This window comes from Aedes albopictus, chromosome 3, assembly GCF_035046485.1.
Source record: "Aedes albopictus strain Foshan chromosome 3, AalbF5, whole genome shotgun sequence".
NCBI classification, from domain to species: Eukaryota; Metazoa; Arthropoda; class Insecta; order Diptera; family Culicidae; genus Aedes; species Aedes albopictus.
The window spans coordinates 411,888,321-411,908,090 of NC_085138.1; the positions used below are offsets into that span (position 1 = coordinate 411,888,321).

Sequence of the window (19,770 nt, forward strand, 5' to 3'; positions counted from 1 at the left end):
TCCTAGTGGAATTTCTGTAGAAATTCCAGGGAGAATTTCCAGAGACATTCCCGAAGGAATTCCCGGAGAAAACAAAAAAGGAAGTTCTAGAGAAATTCCCAGAGGAATTCCTGGAGAAATTCCCAGAGGAAATGCTGGATAAATTCTCAGAGGATTTTCTTTAAAAAAATCACGGAAGACTTCCTGAAGGAACACTTCCTAGAAAAAATCTGAGTGGATTTTTTTTAAACCGGAATTTTTACTAAAGAAATTTCCGAAGGAATTTCTGGGGGAAATCCCGGAGGAATTCCTGGAAGAGTTTCTGGAGGATTTCCCGGACAATTTCGTGAAGAAATTTCCGAAGCAATTCCTGGCGGATTTTCTGAAGAAATTCCCGAAGGAATTCCCGGAGACATTCCCGGAGATATTCCTGGAGGAACTCCTAGAAAAAATCTCGGAGAAATTCATCCTGGAGAAATTCTTGAAAGAATTCCTGAGGAAAATCCCGAAGCAATTCATGGAGTAATTCCCGGAGGAACTTATGGAGGTATTCCTGGGAAAATTCTCTGATGAAATCCGGAGGAATTCCAGGAGAACTCCTGGAGAAATTCCCAGAATAATTCCTGGGGATATTACCGAAGGAATTCCTGAAGGAATCTCCGCAGGAGTTCCTGATGTTGGTCCTAGAGGAAATCCTGGAAAAAAATCCAGAAGAATTTTCGAAGACATTTCCAAAGGGATTCATAGAGAAATTCCCGGAGAAATTCCTGGAAAAAATTCTGGAAGAGTTCCAGTAGAAATTCCCGGAGACATTCCCGGAAGAAAAAACGGAGTAATATTGTGGTTTGACAAAATTTGTCTGCAGGGGGTCAAAGACGGTGTAGCGAATAACCTAGCGCATAAATCACGAATCAAAGACTCAGACAGTTTTTAGCTTGCTGAAGAACTTTGTTGAAGACGGCATCGTTCTATCTTATCAGGATTCTGAGAAATAGATGTTTGAAGATTTTTTACCCTGGCGCCACCTGGCGGATTCTCGAACCAAAGACTTTACTATCAGATAGTTCTGAGTTTGAAGAATTTTGCCGAAGACAGCATCATTCTTTCTTATCAGGATTCTGAGATATGAGAATTTGAACATTTTTGACACTGGCGCCGCCTAGCGGACGAATCGCGAACCAAAGCCGCCGTTGCCAGATAGCCCGGGTAGAGGTGAATGGCAAACCAAAAACAAAAGAATAACAAATTTTATTGTCATAACTTATTTTGTCATTCATGAGTTCTTCATGAAGAGCTTAAAACAACATGTGAATTGCATAATATGATATCATATCAAAATATTCCATTCGTTTGTCATTTTAAAATTTGGAAGAATAACTACTGAATGTCTTATTTTGCTATCATAACAAATTTTGCAATTGGTGAGATATTGTTGACTTTTTGTTGTTGTTGTTGTTTTGTTTTGTTGTTGAACTCGCAGTTTTGGCACTTATCAAGAACAACATAATGTTAAAATTTGAATTTTGGGTATTCTAATGGTAAATTTTGATATTTCTGCAGCTCGATTTGAATAGGTCGTATGTGCTTTTGTCGATTAAAAATTCGATCAGTTGGATTCGCTTATTATAGCGAAAACCGTTGAAATTGAGCAAAGTTGATACAAACAGCAGAATCCTCACAAAACAGGCTTTCTGTTCCATCATTGAAAGTTTGCAAAATATCTGCCATATTGCTACAATGACTTAAATAAACTGATCGAATTTTATATCGACAAAAGCACATACGACCTATTCAAATCGAGCTCCAGATTTGTTTACGATTACTTTCCATCAAAAAAACTTATAAGTTTTCATTTTGTTATTGGAATAAACAACTTAATATACCCTTCTTTTGGATGACAAGGGAATAACTAATATTGATATTGTTCTATTTTCAATAATAATAATGGTATATTTTGCAATTCTCTATCTTAATTTTTTTGTTCTTGGTTTGCCATTGTAATGTTAAAATTTGACATTCTTTAGTTATTTTATCGAACAATGTCAGTTATTATTTTTGCCCTTTTGTCACTTATTTCAAACAAACCAATGACAAATTTTACCATTCAGTAATTCTTTTTGAATGGTAAAACTTGCAATTGTTTTGTAATTTTTTTCTGCCCGGGAGTTCTTGGCCTGCTGAATAACTTTGCTGAAAACGGCATGCTTGTACCTCATTAGGGTATCGAGATATACGTGTTTGAATTTTTCAGACACAATGCGCCACCTAGCGGATAAATCCCAAACCAAAGACTTTACTATCAGATAGTTCTGAGCTTGCTGAAGAATTTTGCCAAAGACAGCATCATTCTATCTTATCAGGTTTCTGAGATATGACGATTTGAACATTTTTGACACTGGCGCCACCTAGCGGCCGAATCACGAACCAAAGTCGCCGTTGCCAGTTAGTTCTTAACCTGCTGAACAAATTCGCCGAAGACACTATACTTCTACCTCATCGGGATCTTGAGATTTACGTTGCGCAAAGTATGTGGCCAATTCTGGTACCCCAAGACAATCCGGAATAACTCCGGAACCACGTGAACCAGGCACCCATGTCCCCGGCATCATAAACTAGAAGAGTTTTTCGGGAAGTTGTGAAAATTTCATCAAAATCCATCGAAAAAAAAAGTTATGACTATTTTTGTGCTTTTCCGAAGGTGGAAAATGTACGTTGGCTGGTTGAAGGTTAAGAATATGATCTATCCCAAAAAAACACCTACTTTTTGGTCGAACTTTGACGCTCTGTTTTAAATATCTTCAGAGGTTATAAAATTCCGTTCTCTGGTAAAACTACCTCTTCAATAGATTTAAATACATTCCCAATCGAAAAAAATGCAACTTTTCAACATTATGTATTTTATATTTGCGTAATCGTTCTTTTAAAACGCATAAAAAAAGAGTTTCTCAAAAAATGGCAATTTTTTTCATTTTTAAGAATTGCCCTAAACTGCGGAGGAAATTTTTCTGGATAAGAAAAATTTTCCTATATCATGAGCATTCTGGAAAAGAATATATTTGCGCAAAAATAAGAGAAAAAATTGAATATTTTCCCACAGTTTTCGCAATTTTAAATTTTTAGGAGGTGTCCAAAATTTTAAAAACATTTGTGCAATGTTTGAGATAAAAGTTCAAGTTAAATGATTATTTTTTGAATATCAGAACTGCCATTCTTTATTAAATAGATTTATATAGTATCTCCAAAAACAAAGTTATGTTTATTTCGAACAGATTATTTTTCAGGCAATTGTGAACGTTTATAGTTAATTTCCGATACAGTCCTTAGTACCGTAAAACGGGGTAGTTTTGATAGTTTTTCAGCAAATTTACTTAATTTTTTTCTGTATAACAGTGTTTTTCATAGTTTTATATTTTTAAAACAAGTACTGCGGTCTTAGTTACTAATTGCATTTGAAAGATCGAATATTTTTTTTTTTGGGTGACCAATATTTTTTTTCCCAAGAGCGAGAATCAGATTTTCATTTTGGGGATACTTTGATAAAGCATACCAAAGTTGTATTCCAAAGTATCTGGTGTGAATCTTCCCAAACGTGCTCTGAAAAAAATAGTTTCCAAATCAATCTTATCAATCAAACATTTCGTAGAATTATCACTTATCAAACTAAATCTACTTCCAAATCAACTAATTCAGACATCAGTTTCAAATCCCACCACTAATCCATCCACTTCAAACGAACATTCCTCGAGAGTGTAAACCACACCGCAGAATAATTACAACTTCCGTCCGTCCGTTCGTTCGTTCGTCCGTTCATAGGTAAGGTACGTCCATGTGGTATCACTTCGGTATGCAATCAACCAGTCGGCTATGCCTGCCGCCACAAACTGCCACTGACCAGCAGAGCACTAGCAGATCGCAAAACAGTGAACAAGAAGAGCGCGGTCGATGTAAATCCATATATCACGTTACATTGCCACGAAGAAGAACCGCGTGCCACGAGTTTGTAAACAAATCCGAAGAAAAACAATCAACATCCCTGATATATATATACAGTGTCGATCAATTCTTTTGTCACTTTTTACGGATTAGCTAATGAAAACCATCTCCGAATCAATTGTCCGGTAAAAATGTAATAGGTATGATGAAATAAATAATTTCATGATTTTTTTTTTAATTTTTTGGTTTACAAATTTAAAAGTTATGATGTTGAAAAATAGGGTTTGAGATAAATCTCGGGCTGAAAACCTTAGGACATGAAAAAGGTATAATATTACAAACAATCTTCATTCTTGTATAAAACCTGATTCCCTTACTTCATAAAAAACCGATAGTTTTGTTTTTATTATTAAAAAATCCGAAAATAAATGCAATAAAATAAATAAAATTTAAATTTGTTTTCAATTGCTTATACTTTGTTGAAATTTATACTTTATCGACTGTAAGTTGTATTGATCCTGAAGTGCAAGATTGAAAGAAAACACAACCAATAAAGCAGAAATTTCAACAAAAAAAAAAAAATAATAAAAAAAAAATAAAAACTGGGACAAAGCCTGCTTTTTACATATGAGCACTTCCACAATTTTTAACTGCGATCTTCCTCTGCCAATGGTCATTTTGCATATGCACAAAGGATGATCGAGACAGGCAAAATTTTCTATTTTCAAAATTTTTTGAAAAGTGCACCAATAATCTGTAATTGTAACAGTGAGTTAATCAACAAGTTGTGTATCAGTGGTTCATGTTTGAAAAGAATCGTACCATTCTACACGAAGTTAGAGAAAATCTACGAAAAGGTATAATTATGCGATAACCATCTTTGAGCTGATATATCTTCAGATTCAATGAACCGAATACAATTAAATTTTTAACATTTTTGATATAATGAGCTATGAAAAACTTTTGGCTAAACTTAAAATTCATAACACGGAAGAAAATTATAATGACAAGATTATTTTTCTAATATAACACCAAATTATCCAAACTTCAAATCGTTTCAAAATTTGAGATTGATTGATTGATTGATTTATTTTTATAATGGAGACTTCGAAGTTCGAGATGTTAATTATAGTTCAATTTACTTCCCTCTAATGGAAGTCTAATGGAAATAAGTTTTGAAGGAATGGAATATAATTTCAGACAATAAATTGTGAAAAGTTATGGGATGCATATTAAAAATAGAAAAAAATAATTATTAACTCATAAAATAAATGAAATTGCTGCAATTTTTTTCTTATCAATAAATGCAAGTTAATTCAAACGATTTTTAAAGGTCATAATATAAGCCATAAATGCTCAAAATTTCATTGCATTCGGTTTATTGAATCCAGATATTTAGCAGCTCAAAGTTGCCTATCGGATAGTTATACCTTTTTCTAAAATCATTCTAACTTCGTGAATCGTGAATCGTGTATCAAACAATTTTCCGTACAGCAAATTTTTTGTCATAATAAGTTTTCATTGAAATGTTTATAAGTTTTTTATACATCAATCAAAAACGCTGAAATTTTCACCAATCATAAAGCACCAGTGGTAAAATTTTGAGCGAAATCGAATAAGTTTTCTGAAAGTTATAGAACTTTTAGTAAAACTTATATGATTTTTGAACACATTTTCAAAACATTATATCTCAATATGTACTCGATGAAACTTTTTCATTTTTTGTTGTGTTTCAGATTATACTTAAGGCTTTCATATGAAACTACGTTTGAGGTTTTATATTCACTACAAAAATATGAAAAATGTGCTTATGTAGTTGACGATGTTTAAAAATTTACCATATTTTGCACATATAAACTGTCACACGTTTACGACCAATAAAAGTGCATTAACTGAACGAAAAATGCATAGGACCTACTCTTCATATGTAGTTTAGTAGGTCCTGTACAAAAATATTAAAATAAGAGAGTTTAAAAAAAATGAAAATACTTGACACTTTTATTGATCAAAATATGATAAATTTCCAAATGACTCTCTGAACATATGAAGATTTTTCATATTTTTTATAGTGAATATAAAACATCAAACGAAGCTGCATATAAAAGCCTTAGGTATAAGCTGAAACACAACAAAAAAATGAAAAAGTTTCATCGAGTACATATTGAGATATAATGTTTTAAAAATGTATTCAAAAAACTTATAAGTTTTACTAAAAGTTCTATAACTTTCAGAAAACTTATTCGATTTCGATTAAAATTTTACCAATGGAGCTTTAATACATTGTTCATGATTGGTCAAAATTTCAACGTTTTTGATTGACGTATAAAAAAGTTATAAACATTTGAATGAAAAATTATTTTGACCAAAAAATTGCTGTACGGACAATTGTTTGATACACTGTATGTGGTCAAAATTAAAATGTAATAATTATCTTGGCCACCACTGTATAGAGTGGGACTACCAAGGAACAACGATGCAAGTATCGTGGTCTGTCTAGTCTTCCCTAGTTCCATTCATTGGCGCAGCGAAAGATGCTCACAATTTGTGGAACGATGCATAGCTATTTTTGTTACATGCTGCCAGACACAGCCCAATGTTAGTCTATCGGAGTGTCCAAATATTTGCTGAGCTTCAGCAGCTGATTAGTGGGCGACCCGAGTAAAACGCTATTTCTTCCTATGGAAATATAAATGTATGTAACACTTTTCTCGCCGTAATTACTTTAACTTGGCGAATGATAATCACCATACTGCGCTGTCGGCAATTTCTCTCGATTGCCCTTTTTCTCACTGTCAACACTAATATTTGTGCTTAGATAAGGAGAGCGCTCCACATTGAGATAGTGTTTTATTCAAATAAGGAGATTAAGTGATATGAATCAGATGACCAAAAACATGATTCATGGTTTTGTACATTTCTACTGCTCATTGCAATTTAACTCGTAAATATTAAAGGATCATTTTTTCGAATAAAACTAATTTCGAGAAACTTTCATTGAAATGTAACTCACGATTGATACCTAGAGCTTTTCAGAAATATCAGTAGTTTTAAGAAAATTTGTTCCAGTCATTAGATGTAGGAACGCAACCACACTAAATAAAATAACCTTAGTCGCATTTGGAACCAGGACATTGGGGAAAAGAAGAATTTAGAACGTCAAATTCTAAAATCCTTCACCACTCTATTTTTAGTCTCGGTCCATAACTATGAACATTCCATTTGATCAAGCTACTAGTAGCTAGTTGTTATCGAAAATTTCCGGAAGTCACGGTCGCCATGTAGTGCCACATGACGGAACTGTTCAATTAGCAAAAACAGAAATATCAAAATTTTCTTGAGAAAACCATTCAAGGTAAAATTAGTTATTACTACCGGTCCGTGGTCGAAATGCGTCAATTTTGTTTGTTCCAGTTTTGGAGATTGAAATACATACGATACGTGCATTTAGCAGTGCCATGCCAATCAATTAGCAAACGGTTGTGGCTTTCGTTTTACAGCTATATTAGAACGTTACTCTCAAGTTCACAGTTTCTGTGAAAAAAATATGTATGCTTCAAATTTGTTTCATTGGCATCTGATAATGACGAATTGAATTAATCTCTTGCTCAATTATCACGGTTGATGAATTTGCAATTGTCATTGCACAAAAAAGCGGTTGACGAAAAATTAAATGTAGGACTCCTGAGTACTGACCCTCCTGATATCATTTCTAGAGGAATCAACAATGAAATCACTGGATAAGTTTTTCAAGGATTTCCTGGAGAAAATTGTCAAAAGGAGTTCTTGAAGGAATTCCGAATGAAATCCCTAGAAAAAATGCCAAAAGAATCGTTCAGGGTGTTCCAATAATTTCCTAAAAGGATTCCCCAAGGAATTTCGTAAATAATTCCCCAGGGAATCGCTTGAGAATTTCCCGAAAGAATTCATGAATAAATTTTTGTTCAACATATTTAGGAAAAAAAACTGTAGATTGATTCTCCAAAGATTATATCAATAAATTCCTCACGAAATCCTTGAAAGAATTTCCAAAAATATTCTTGAATGATGTACTCAAAGAAACGCTTATGGAATTTCTTGTTTGAATAAACTGCCCATGGAATGCGCGAATGAACTCCTGAAGGAATCACTGACAAAATTCACCAATAAATTTCTTACAAACTTCCCCTAGGAATCGCTGCAGGATTTGCTCAAAGAGTTTCTTGATGAAATCTCTGTAAGAATTCTAGATGGTTTCTCTGGGGAAATTTGGTAAGAGGATCTCTCAAGAAGCCCTTTCAATAATTTAAGATGGAATTTTTCAAGAAATATCCTATTATTTTATGGAGAGATATCCCAAAGACTGTCTGGAAGAACTTCTATTTGATGGCATTCCCCAATTAATACCTGTAAAAAAATACCATGGTGTCCCATGAGAAATCCCCAAAGCAATCTCTACAGAAACTATCGATAAAATAAAAGGAGATGTATCCGATTAAATTCTTGGGAATTCTTGAGGGAATCTCTGAAAAAAATCTCCAACGAATCCTCTGGCGAATTCCTTAGGCTATATTGAGAAATTCCTCGAAGAATGTCTGAAGAAATTTTCGATGAAATAACTCGGGGGATTCCCGATGGAATTCTTAAATAAACTCCTTAAGGAACCGCTAGAGCAACTCTGCAACGAATCCCTCGAATCCTTGGGGAAATTCTACGAAGATTCCAAAAAAAAAAACAGGGAAGAAAATCTAAAAATTCTTCATTGATTCTTGTTGAAAAACTTGAAAAAAAAAACTGTCGATGGATTCTCTGGACGAATTTCTGCAAGAATCTCTGGTAACATTTACAACGACACCCTTCAGAGGCTCTTCTAGGTTTCCTTGGAGATATAATTTAGAAAGCACCAAAATATTTTCCAGAATATGTTAAGGTAATCCTGATGATCAGTTGGGTAAACTGAAAAATGTCTGCATGACTTCCCTAAGAAAATCTCTGGTCGTATTCCCCAATGAATCACTAAAAATAAGAAATTTCTGTAAAACTTCTGCAAAGAATACTTGAAAAAAAAATTGTGGGGTACATATACCAGGGGAAGTTCACAAAAGAACTCTTGGATTAATTTCTGAATAAATTTTATGAAGAATCATTCTGGAAAATTCTTCAGAAATTTTTTTCATGGATCCATAGCAAAGATTTCCAAAGAATTCCGAAAATCGAATGAAATTCCCGATGAAATACCAATCTTGAATTTTCCAATGAATGGCTGGGAGAATTGATCGCAGAATTTCTGGAAGAATCGTTCAAGGAATTCCGCAAAGAATCATTGAAGAAATTTTCCAAAGATGATTCTGAACGAATTCCAGGAGAAAATCTCTTATAAATACCTAAAATAATTTGCAAATGGAACCCGTAGATGAATTCCAGAAGAAATCTCTGAAAGAACTCTTCAACGAGTTTTTCAATAAATCCTTGCAGAAGTTTCACCAAAGAATCACTAATTAGGGGAAATCCCTGATGGAATCCCGTTTAAAGGATGTTCTGGAGAAATTCTATAAAGGGGGGGAACTGTTGGGAAACTTTCAATGAAATGATTCTCAGGAGAATTTTCCTATGATTTTCTGAAAGGATTTACAAAAGAATGGCTGGAGGAAATTCCCACAATAATTCTTAGAAAAATTTCCATGGTAATACCTGGAGCTTCCTCAACAATTCCCTGCAATAATTCATCAGGAATCCCTAAATAAAGTCTTTGGCGAAATCTAGATTAACTACTGAAATAATGTCTGCAATAATTCTCCAATAAATTTCTGCAGAAGTTTCCCAAGGAATCCTGAAAGAATTCTTCAAAGATTTCCTGAATAAATTCGCCAAGAATTCCCTGAAGCAATTCTCATTAAAATATTTGAAGAATATTACCTGAATGTATTCGAATTTTCGAAGAATTGCCTCTGATAGGGCAGGATCGTGGCTTCCGGCTGAGATTGGGGTCACACACGGGCGGAACACTACCGGGACCGGTCTCTATCGGCGGAACTGGGCACCACAAGATTTACCACACAAAAACTACTAGTTTTCTTTACTTTGGAATCACTTTATTGGGCGTTTTACGAAAGAACTTTATTTCTCGAAGGTTCGATTCTTACTGACTAATTTTATTGTGATACATTCTAGTTTTACCCTACGTTATTTGAAATGTTTGGATTTGAATTTGCTATAAAACTATACTATAAATTTGCAATATTTCATAATGCTACCAACTAAACTGACAGCACGGTTACTGTAGCGTACCTGTATTCGACAGCTAACAGTTTGAGAACTGTCAGCCTCTTATTACTGTTTTCCCTCACTTGTAGATTCTACCCGAGCAGAGGCGAATAGCAAATTGATAACAACAGAATCACATAGCCTGTTTTTATATCATAATTTGTTATTGTTACCTTATCAAAATATATCTTTTTAATAACATGTTTTGTTGGGCAATCTTATTTTGTTATATTCAAATTTTTGGGATATATCCACAAGATAACATTTCAATAATATGTTTTGCTGTAGAACATGTTTAGTTATTATTCTGCTATAGAGAATGTACAAATATGTGATGAAGAATAACACAACAGTAACAAGTTCACAAATTTCCTGTTATTAAGTTGTAATAGATCTAACAAAACATGGTATTGAATTATTCTTCTAGGAACATTTTTTTGTTATGATATTTGTTATTTTGCCGCTTATGACAGACAAGTTTATAACATAATATGTTATGCTAATAACATAAAAATTATTGATTCCATTATACAGTTATTAGGCCAAAATAACATATTTTATTATGCTGTTGATATTTTCCTCTGCTCGGGTAACCGTGGAAGAAAATCATGATTTTCTTGCAAAGCGGTGCTGATATAATTTTGCCCTTTTCCTAGCTACTTCTCTGTTCGATATTTTTTCTAGCAAGATGAGTGTTGTTAGTTTCCAATGGCGAAAGGAAATTTGAAGACATTTTTTTTTTCAAATGTCTGGAAAGGTTACTACATAGATTGTACAGGACATATACATATGTGTAGGACTATAAAATTCTGATGATTTACCAAAAAGTTGGTGATTTTGCCGCTAGGTGACACTAGTTATCAAGTAAAATGCTAGACTTCTCTATCTCGGGATCGAAAGCAAATAGAAACGTGTCTCTCTCGATTAACGGCTACGCAGTCTTGGGATTTAAAAAACGAGTTATTTTATTCACCCGACGTTTCGACACGGGGATAGTGTCTTCCTCAGGGGGAAAATAATTACTATCGTTTTGTGTCAAATGTTTTGTCTAACTGTAACTGTTCCTTTTTGTGTCGTTTTTGGTACATGACTTCGGAATCACTTTCAGTTCAACGGTTTTTGCCAAATAATAATGATAAGTAGCGCTATCAAGTAAAGTTTTAGCCTTCTCCATCTCGGGTTCGAAAGCAGATGGAAAAGTGTCGTCTTCGGTAAAGTTGTTCAGCAAGACAAGAATATTCTGGTGATTCACCAATTAGTTGATGGTTTCACTACTAGGTGGTGCTGGTTATAAAGAAAAGTTTTAAAGAGACAAAGAGTCTTCGACCTTGCGACCTGTACAGACTGAACAATACTAACAGAAGGACAAAAACTTTCTGGATGAACCAATTAGTTGGTGATATGCGCTCTATTTAAGCGCATGAGATTTAGAGCAATGATTGAAATGGACGTTAATCTAAACTTCGGACGTAAAAAAGTCCATGTAAAAGTAAAACAAATGGACGTAAAATAAGGTCGAAGTATACAATCAATTTGGAAGGCCCGTAACAAAAAACAAGGACTCTGATACTCCAAACCAATGCTTTCCAAACTTTGCGCCGCGGCGCCCTGGTGCGCTGTGAACATTTAGCTGGTGCGCCGCAGGCTCTTGAATCAAAACAAATGAGAAAAAAAAATCAATATGGGAACGTCTTTCTTTGTTTGATGGAACTAAGAAGTGTTGCTTCACGGCTTTTTTTTTAAACTTATCCCAACCTTCGAATATTCTATGGACTTTCTGGTATCCTCTTGAAATTTTTTGATAAATACCAGATTTTTATTTTTTTGTAGTTTATAAAAATACTTCAACTGAGTTTTCGATTCTACCAACAGCATGTAATTGAAAGTAAATATTTCAAAAATCTCATTAAAGTTCTTTCATGTCATTCTCCCGGTCTTTATTTTTTACTAACGACACTATCACAGAGTACACACCAAAAAATCTCAATTTTAAGAATGACTTAAATAAAAAACAGACGTAATGTGCCATGCCATAAACTAAATATGGATTTAATTTTGAGTTATTTTTGTTGCGATTGTGACAACGCACACAGTTAAATGAATATTGTGTCATTATGAGCAGAATGCACTTATTTCAAAGCATTGGCATGCAACATTCTTTGTTATGTGACTGAAATTTACACGATCAACGACACAATCACGGTGCACGCGCTGATGAAACGTCGAACGAGTTCATCAACTTGTGTGACTCGCTTGCGGTCTTGTATTTACATTGATTTTTTAGTGAAAATTGTGCCAATTTGTGCGTTTGAAGCTATTGACGACCAAAGACCGCTATCGTGCATCGTAGAAAACAGCCAGCGGCAACCAGGCATCGACAGATTTAGAAGAATTTCAAGTGTTTCCCGATTTTCTGAACCAAAAATGAGATTCATCACCAGCTGCTGCTCTTACGCAGAAAAGTGCATGTGAACAAATAAATTGATATGTTTTTAAGACCAACAAAAACTTGTTTCGTCATTTTAACAGTTAATAAAGAAAGAGGGTGAGGATTCTGCGCGGGTGAAATACTTATTTGAAGTAAGCGTTGAAAAAATCGGGTTCAAGTTTGAGGTTATGTCAACGAGAAAAGCGGTGCTGTAAAATTACTGCATCGCATAGTTTTCGCCTCGTGTAAAAATAAAGTCTTACTTATTTTTGTGTCATTTTGCTCGCTGCTATATGTCGGCGTTAAATGACACAATATTACAAGCTTTTTTCGAAGTGTGTACTTCTGCAAATTGTCGGTTTCGTGCAAGTAGGTCACATCTCAAAACTGTTTATTTCTCAAATCCAGATGGAAAATGATGGAAAACTTTGTAACTTTGGATCTCATAAGACCCGTTCCAAAGGCATTCCTTTAAGTTAATCAACTTTCCCAATAATCGTTCAAAAATAGTCATCCAAAACTCATGTGAAAGATCATCAGTCTGATCCTGAACATTTTGTTTTTGTATCTAAGTTTGCTTCCACACTACATTCTTAACTGCCTTTGAAAGTTTTATTAGTCCCGCAGAAATCTAAGATTTCCATAAAATTCTTCGAAATTATTTCAATTCACTCGGAATTATCAAAGTATTGAAACAGTTTTACTGTTTTTGGTTGAAATATTAGAAATCAGCAGTTTGCTTTAGATGCAGAAGTTTTTGTCATTTTTCTAAGGTTTGTGCAACAAATAAATATGACATTTGAAATCTGACATGTGTTACTTTCAAGTAAGTTTGTTTAGATTTTGAGAACTTTATGAGTGTAACTTTATTCCGATTTTGAGAAAACATGGTACGCAAAAAACTTTGTATTGAAAATTTTCAATTGAAAGTTATTCTTAAGTATTAAACATTCTGAGCAAAGAGATGTTGACATTTTTCGAGGATTTCAAAAGGCGCCGAGATAGTAAAAAGCTTGGGAACCTCTGCTCAAAACAACTCTTCCGAACTTCCAACTCTATCCCGCCGAAATAAAATTTTCGGGTCCAAAATATTTTTTCACGCAATTGGGCAGTGCACCATTATACAAGAGCCTGTTCGGTAGTGATTCATTCAGCCGTCGTATCTTGGCATCGTCCCATGCTCGGCGAAAAAACAGAATGTGCAATGGAAGTAGAAATGTTTCGTTTGACCGGAGAAGAAGCCCATCCGCCATTGCTCTGCTGCTACCAAGATATAGATCTCAGATTCTATTACATATTAGAACTAGAAATTGGATCATATGTTTGCTCACTTGTTGTACACAATCGATCAAAATTTCACCGAAATTTACCTTCAATATCGCGAGAAAGAGAGGGAAGATAAAGAAAGCACGGCTTGTCATGTCTCCTTAAAAGTTAGTGTTTTCCATGCTTGGTGTTTATATGTTAAAATGGACCCGTAGCAGCGTGTCAACTCATTGTTTATTAATATTTAAATTCATGTTTAAATTGTTTTAAAGGTATGACACTCCTGAATCCTGAAAAAAGTTCCTATAAAAATTGAAGAAAGTTACATAAAATCCGCTAGGAAGAAAGCTTTAATGGAGTGACATTAACTTTCTTAGCAACGTCACTCCCAACGTTTTTGCTTCATATCCATAAAACATACAATACGGAGTGTTTGACGAGATGTCGCCGCTTTTTGGTTTTATCCAATTGTATTCAAAAACACTGCACAGTAAGCCTGGCTGTTTCAATACTTGTAATGCTTCTCTGATGCCTCGAAAGTATTGATTATGACAAGAAAAATGATAAAAGTAGTCGTTTTTATTATTTTCCAGGATTTTTCCAAGACATGGCAGTGTACCTATTTATGTGTAGACTAGACTAGACTAGAAAATTATTTAAAATCCCAAAGATATGAAATACAGGTTAACCCTCCCAAGATGTTAGGCTAAGCGCACCACGATGACGTAGTGCACGTTCGGCGAGCCTGTCTGGGTCATATTGACCCCAACATCCTACTGGGGTTAAAAAAAAAAGATTTAAAATGCTTCAGCTATCACAATACTCAACAAAATTAGAAGCACCAAATAAATTCGTTTTCGGTACCTTAGATAATTTTTGACTGTAACAATTTTTCATAGATATTGGAAGTTTTCAATCAAAAACACAATTTGAAAAGAGTATCCAAGCTCCCTGAAAAGCTTGGAACTTTCCACTGGGCTCTATTTTTGGACATTCCGCACCAACGACGACGACACGCCAAAATGCTTCTTCTCTCAAATGATTCGCGTAAATTTTGCTGTGGCATAACGTCAATCAGCTCTCGGCCGGCAACCACACGCAGCATTCACACGTAGTAGCTAGACGTCTGTTGTGGATATTTTTGGCCATCTTTCTTCGATTGATTGACCACGGCTCATGATTATCACTTTCGCACTTTTTTTTCTTGGTTGCTGGATTTGGTACACACGTTTGCTTCCTGTGGAAATCGGTGAGCACTGGTCAATTCAGGTGATTTCTGTTTGAATTAGGGAATATCTATTCTTCTGTTTTTCTTCTGTGAAATTTGTTTTTCTTTTAGTGCACTAAGAATTCTTCAAAGAACCTTCACAAGGATTTCACTGCCAACGCCACCCCGATCATTCTTCACCATCATCGGTGCACACAGTGCACTGAACCAAATCGGCATCCACTTTCCACCGGAATGCTTGCTTCCATGGTGGTGACCCCGTCGATCAGGGTCAAACTGCCACCTGCGCAGCGAGTGCGCAAACACAAAATAATAAAAAAAAAAACGCCGGTGAGCTTTCCAAAACAACAACCACCGATCATCGCATCGATGAACGGTTCTTCCGTTCCTTCCATTCCACTGCATTAACAAAACCAAACCACCAACTCCGAACTGAACTGAACCAAACGTGCCTTACGCGCTAGGGTGAGGCTTATTTGAGGGAATCTATGTGGGATATGATTTTCCGAATGGGAAATGAGCGTGTGGTTAAATTATGCGAGCTGCACTGAAAGGGCATAAGTGACATTTTTTCTAAAGGCAAATTTTTAAAAAGTCTAACATTTTTTTTATTTTCTTTTTTTTAGATTAAAGCATTTTGAGATTTCTAAAAAATTATCCTTTTTAGTGTGATTATTTGCCTTAGATTTTCTTCCACTACCGATCGTTAATTGAACATAGCTGAGCAAATATGCTAAATAAAAGAAAAGGGTAATGTTGTTGAAAAATGTTAAAAATGTAAAAAAAAAGAAAATAAGTTCGAAAATATATGAATCGAAAGAGAAATGTGAAACGTAGTACAAGAAAGTATGAGAGTAACAATATCCTTATTAGCTGTAGTCAGGGTGTCTGAATTTAAAACCTTTTCTCAAATTCTTATGAGTGTTTTGTACTTCTAAAGTTGTTCACTCTTTTTTTTTTCAACAATTCACTTTTATTATCAGATTTTTTTTGTTTTCAATATTTTTCACAATTTTTGTGACTGGAAACTGATAAGGTGATTTCAATAAACTGAATTTCCCTTGACAGATTGTAGCTCTTGTACAACGTTTGTATTTTTCTATTCGAATATTTTATTTTTTTATTTTTTTTCCTTTTTTCATTTTTTTATCAACAACATTATCTTTCTCTTTCATTCGCAGTAGTTTCGATACTTTTCCAAATGTTTCCAAATATTTCGGGATTCAACTGAGATACCGCAAATTTGACGGTAAATTTCACTCTCATTTTGTTTAATTTTTTTATCTAGCGAAAATATAGAATTTTTGAAAATTGGCACATGTTACGAAATGCACTTGTGTCACCGTCGAAATCACTCATTTTTGTACAGCTCACATATCATGACCAGAAGATCATTTTCACATAAAAAAAAAACATTTCCCAGATAGGTTTTCCAAAACACGCCCCACCCTATTCACACACGCCGTAGCACAGTTACACGACCCCACAGAGCAAAACAGCAAGAAAAAAAAAACACCGAAACCAGCACTTACATCCGCGCGAGGTGCAGCCGATCCTGCGTCGAAAGATGCTCGACCTGAGCCATCTCGCTAACTAAATCCGAGTGCTCCATTTTGCCGATATCGAAGCGCCTCAAGTTTCGGCCGATAGCGTGGCCACTGCCGCCGCCGCCGCCGCCGATCGTACGCCCTCCGCCACCGCCACCACCTCCTCCCCAGGGCCGACGATGTTTCTTCCGATATTGCTGATGATGGAGATGGTGATGATGATGATGATGTTGATGACGCTGATGCTGGTCCGGATCGTCTTCGTCGCTTGCTCCGCCGCCTTGGCCAGCGGCGATAATTAACGTACTGTAGAAGGAGGTAGCCGTCTTCGGGTTCCGCTGCTCGGGTTTTGGAACGACGATCGGCGTACGAGAGGATCGGGTATCAGTCGTCGATCAGCGAGAGTCGATCGAGATGATGATGATGGGTGGGAGCTTGAAGAGGCTCGCTCTAGTTCGAACCGGTGCTGCCCAAGTCTCTCTTCAATATCCGAAAGTACTTATGATCGAGGCCTACGCACACGATCAGGTCATTCGGAAGTTGTTACACCCCCGATTTGGCGCGATCCAAGTACTCGTGGTGCGTATTTCGGTAGCGATCGGCGATCGGTGATCAGTGATGATGATGATGACGGTGGATCAGCAGGTGGTAGGAAACCTCGCCTCCAATGTGGATCGCATCGTAGAGTGGGCTCGCACTCTTCTTCAGTCTCTGATAAGCAACACTTCTCCTCTGGGTGTAGTGGTGCGATCGCACTTTCGGGAGTTCAACTCAATTCAGCGATGATGAAGATCTGCGTGAAGAGAAACAAAAATGGGAAATAAATTATCATTGAGGTTGATTCAATTGTATCGCGCGCATCAAATCAATGCTGGGACGCGCGTTCAAAGTAATAAACACACATATTTTTCGATTGTCTTTGGTCTTTAGTGTGGAATGATCGCGACGTGACGCGACGACAATCACCAGACAGACAATCGACAAAAGAAGAGGAACACAAATTGCGTTCAATGGCGTCAAAAAGGGGCCAAACCATGTTCGGGATCGATATGGGCACAATCTTCGATATGGGGTTTTCACTGATGAGCCCGCCGCCGCGTCGATCGACGCAGATTGGACGCGATGAATGGGAATTGGCTTTTGATCATCGATTGATGAGGGACAATTTGGGGAACGACAAAACAATTAAAGAGAACAGTGAGGGACCCTGATTGATGGTCATGGTAAAACGGTGTAAACGTACCCAAATGACCACGCAATTGAAGCAGTATATATTAGAGTGGGTCATCGTTTATATGGAAAAGTGAAAAATTCAATGGTATCCCATCAGATCAAAGCTTTTTTGATCCCATTTCAGGACCCAAATAAGTGTGCAAAATTTGGGCACGATCGGTTATGTCTACGTTTTGCGCATCGCGTTTGAAGTTTGTATGGGGTTTTACATGGGAAAACACACTTTTTTGCATTTCTCTCATAACAAGCTCGAATTTTTCTAAAACCATGTAACCGTTAAAGTGAAAACATAGCCTAGGGTGTCCTGAAAAACTTTGTCGAAGACCGCGAAGTGATCTGATGCTAATGAAAAAAGTTATAGCGTTGGCATTGCTTGGTGAAACATCATGATTTTGTTGCTATTGTTATTCCTTTACATGTTAAAACATAAACACATGCATGCGGTTCGTTGGTCATAACTATTTTCTCAAGCATCGGATCGCTTTGCGGTCTTCAACAAAGTTCTTCAGAACATCCTAGGCTATCATTTTACAGAATCGGTTTAAAAGTTTTAGACAAAAATTTTCAACTTATGGCTAAAATGCAGAAAAGTATGTTTTCCCATACAAAATCCCATACAAATTTCAATTGCAATGCGCAAAGTGTAGACGCAACCGATCGTGCTCAAATTTTGCACAGATACTCAGGACCCGAAACGGAACCAAAAAAGCTTTGATCTGAGAAAACGCTTTCGATGACCCACACTAGTATATATAGACAAGCATTACCCTATATGTATACATAACATATCGGTCCAGGACCCTGATTTACCAGGAAACATGCATTCATCAGCTGTAAATAGACTCATACGAGTTCATCGTGAATTGAAGCAGAAGTTCCTCGGGAATTCTTTCAAGTGTTCCTCAGGAAATTTTCCAAGTATTTCCTCAAAAATTCCTCCAGGTGCACCTAGAAAATCCTCGAGGTGCTCCTCGAAAATCCTCGAGGAGTTCCTCGGATATTCCTCGAAGAGTTCTTCGCAAACTCCTTCATGAGTGCCGAGAATTTCTTTGAGAGTTCCTTGTAAATTCCGCAGATCCTCTGGAATTTCTTCAGGAGTTCCTAGGAAATTGCTCCTTATATACCTAGGAATGCCTGCAGGAGTTACTCGGGAACTCCTCCACGAGTTCCTCGAAAAATTCATCCTAGAGTTCCTCGGAAATCTCTTCAAGAGATTCTCGGGAATTCCTCCTGGAGTTCTCGAGCATAGGAACATTTAGATACATTTCTGAAAAAAATCCCGATAAAATGCCAGAACGATAAAATGCCAATCGATTATCTCCTGCACCGATTTTTGAGGAACTCCCAAATAAATTACCGAGGAACTCGTGTAGAAATTATCAAGGAACTCCTGGAAGAATTCCCAAGGAACTCCTGGAGCAGCTCCTGAAGGAGGAAATTTCAGGAGTTCCATGGGAATTCTTCCAGGAGATCCTTGATAATTTCTACACGATTTCTGCGGTAATTTTTCCGGGAGTGCCTCAAAAATCACATCAGGAGATACATGAGTATACCTCCAGGAGTTCTTTTGGAATTCCTCCAGGAGTTCTTAGAAAATTCTTATCTCATTTTATCGGGAAATTCTTCAGGAGTTTATCAGAAATGCATCGAGATGTTCCTATGAATACCTTCGACCAATCCTCGGAAATTCCCAGGAAACTCCTAGAGTAGGTTACCGAGGAACAAAGAGGAACTCCTGTGGAACTGACAAATAAAAAACCACGAGGAACTTCGAAAGAATTTTCATGCAATTCTTGGAGCGATTTCCGAGAAACTCTTAACTCGTGGAGAAACTCCAGAAAAACCCCAGGAGGTATTCCGAGAAACTCTTCAAGAAATTACTACAGAGATTCCCGATGAAGTCCTGCTGGAATTCC

At 36.2% G+C, this 19,770-nt stretch overlaps 1 protein-coding gene across 1 annotated transcript in view; it reads right to left on the reverse strand.

Annotated features, from left to right (window-relative positions):
• The window catches only part of LOC109622245 (protein phosphatase 1 regulatory inhibitor subunit 16B), a 396,202-nt gene that overhangs the window by 183,933 nt on the left and 192,499 nt on the right, over positions 1-19,770 (reverse strand). The window contains exon 3 of the mRNA XM_062856265.1: positions 16,607-17,414. Coding sequence (XP_062712249.1) covers positions 16,607-16,686 — 80 coding nt within the window. The 5' untranslated portion in view covers positions 16,687-17,414. The remainder of the gene's footprint in view (positions 1-16,606; positions 17,415-19,770) is intronic.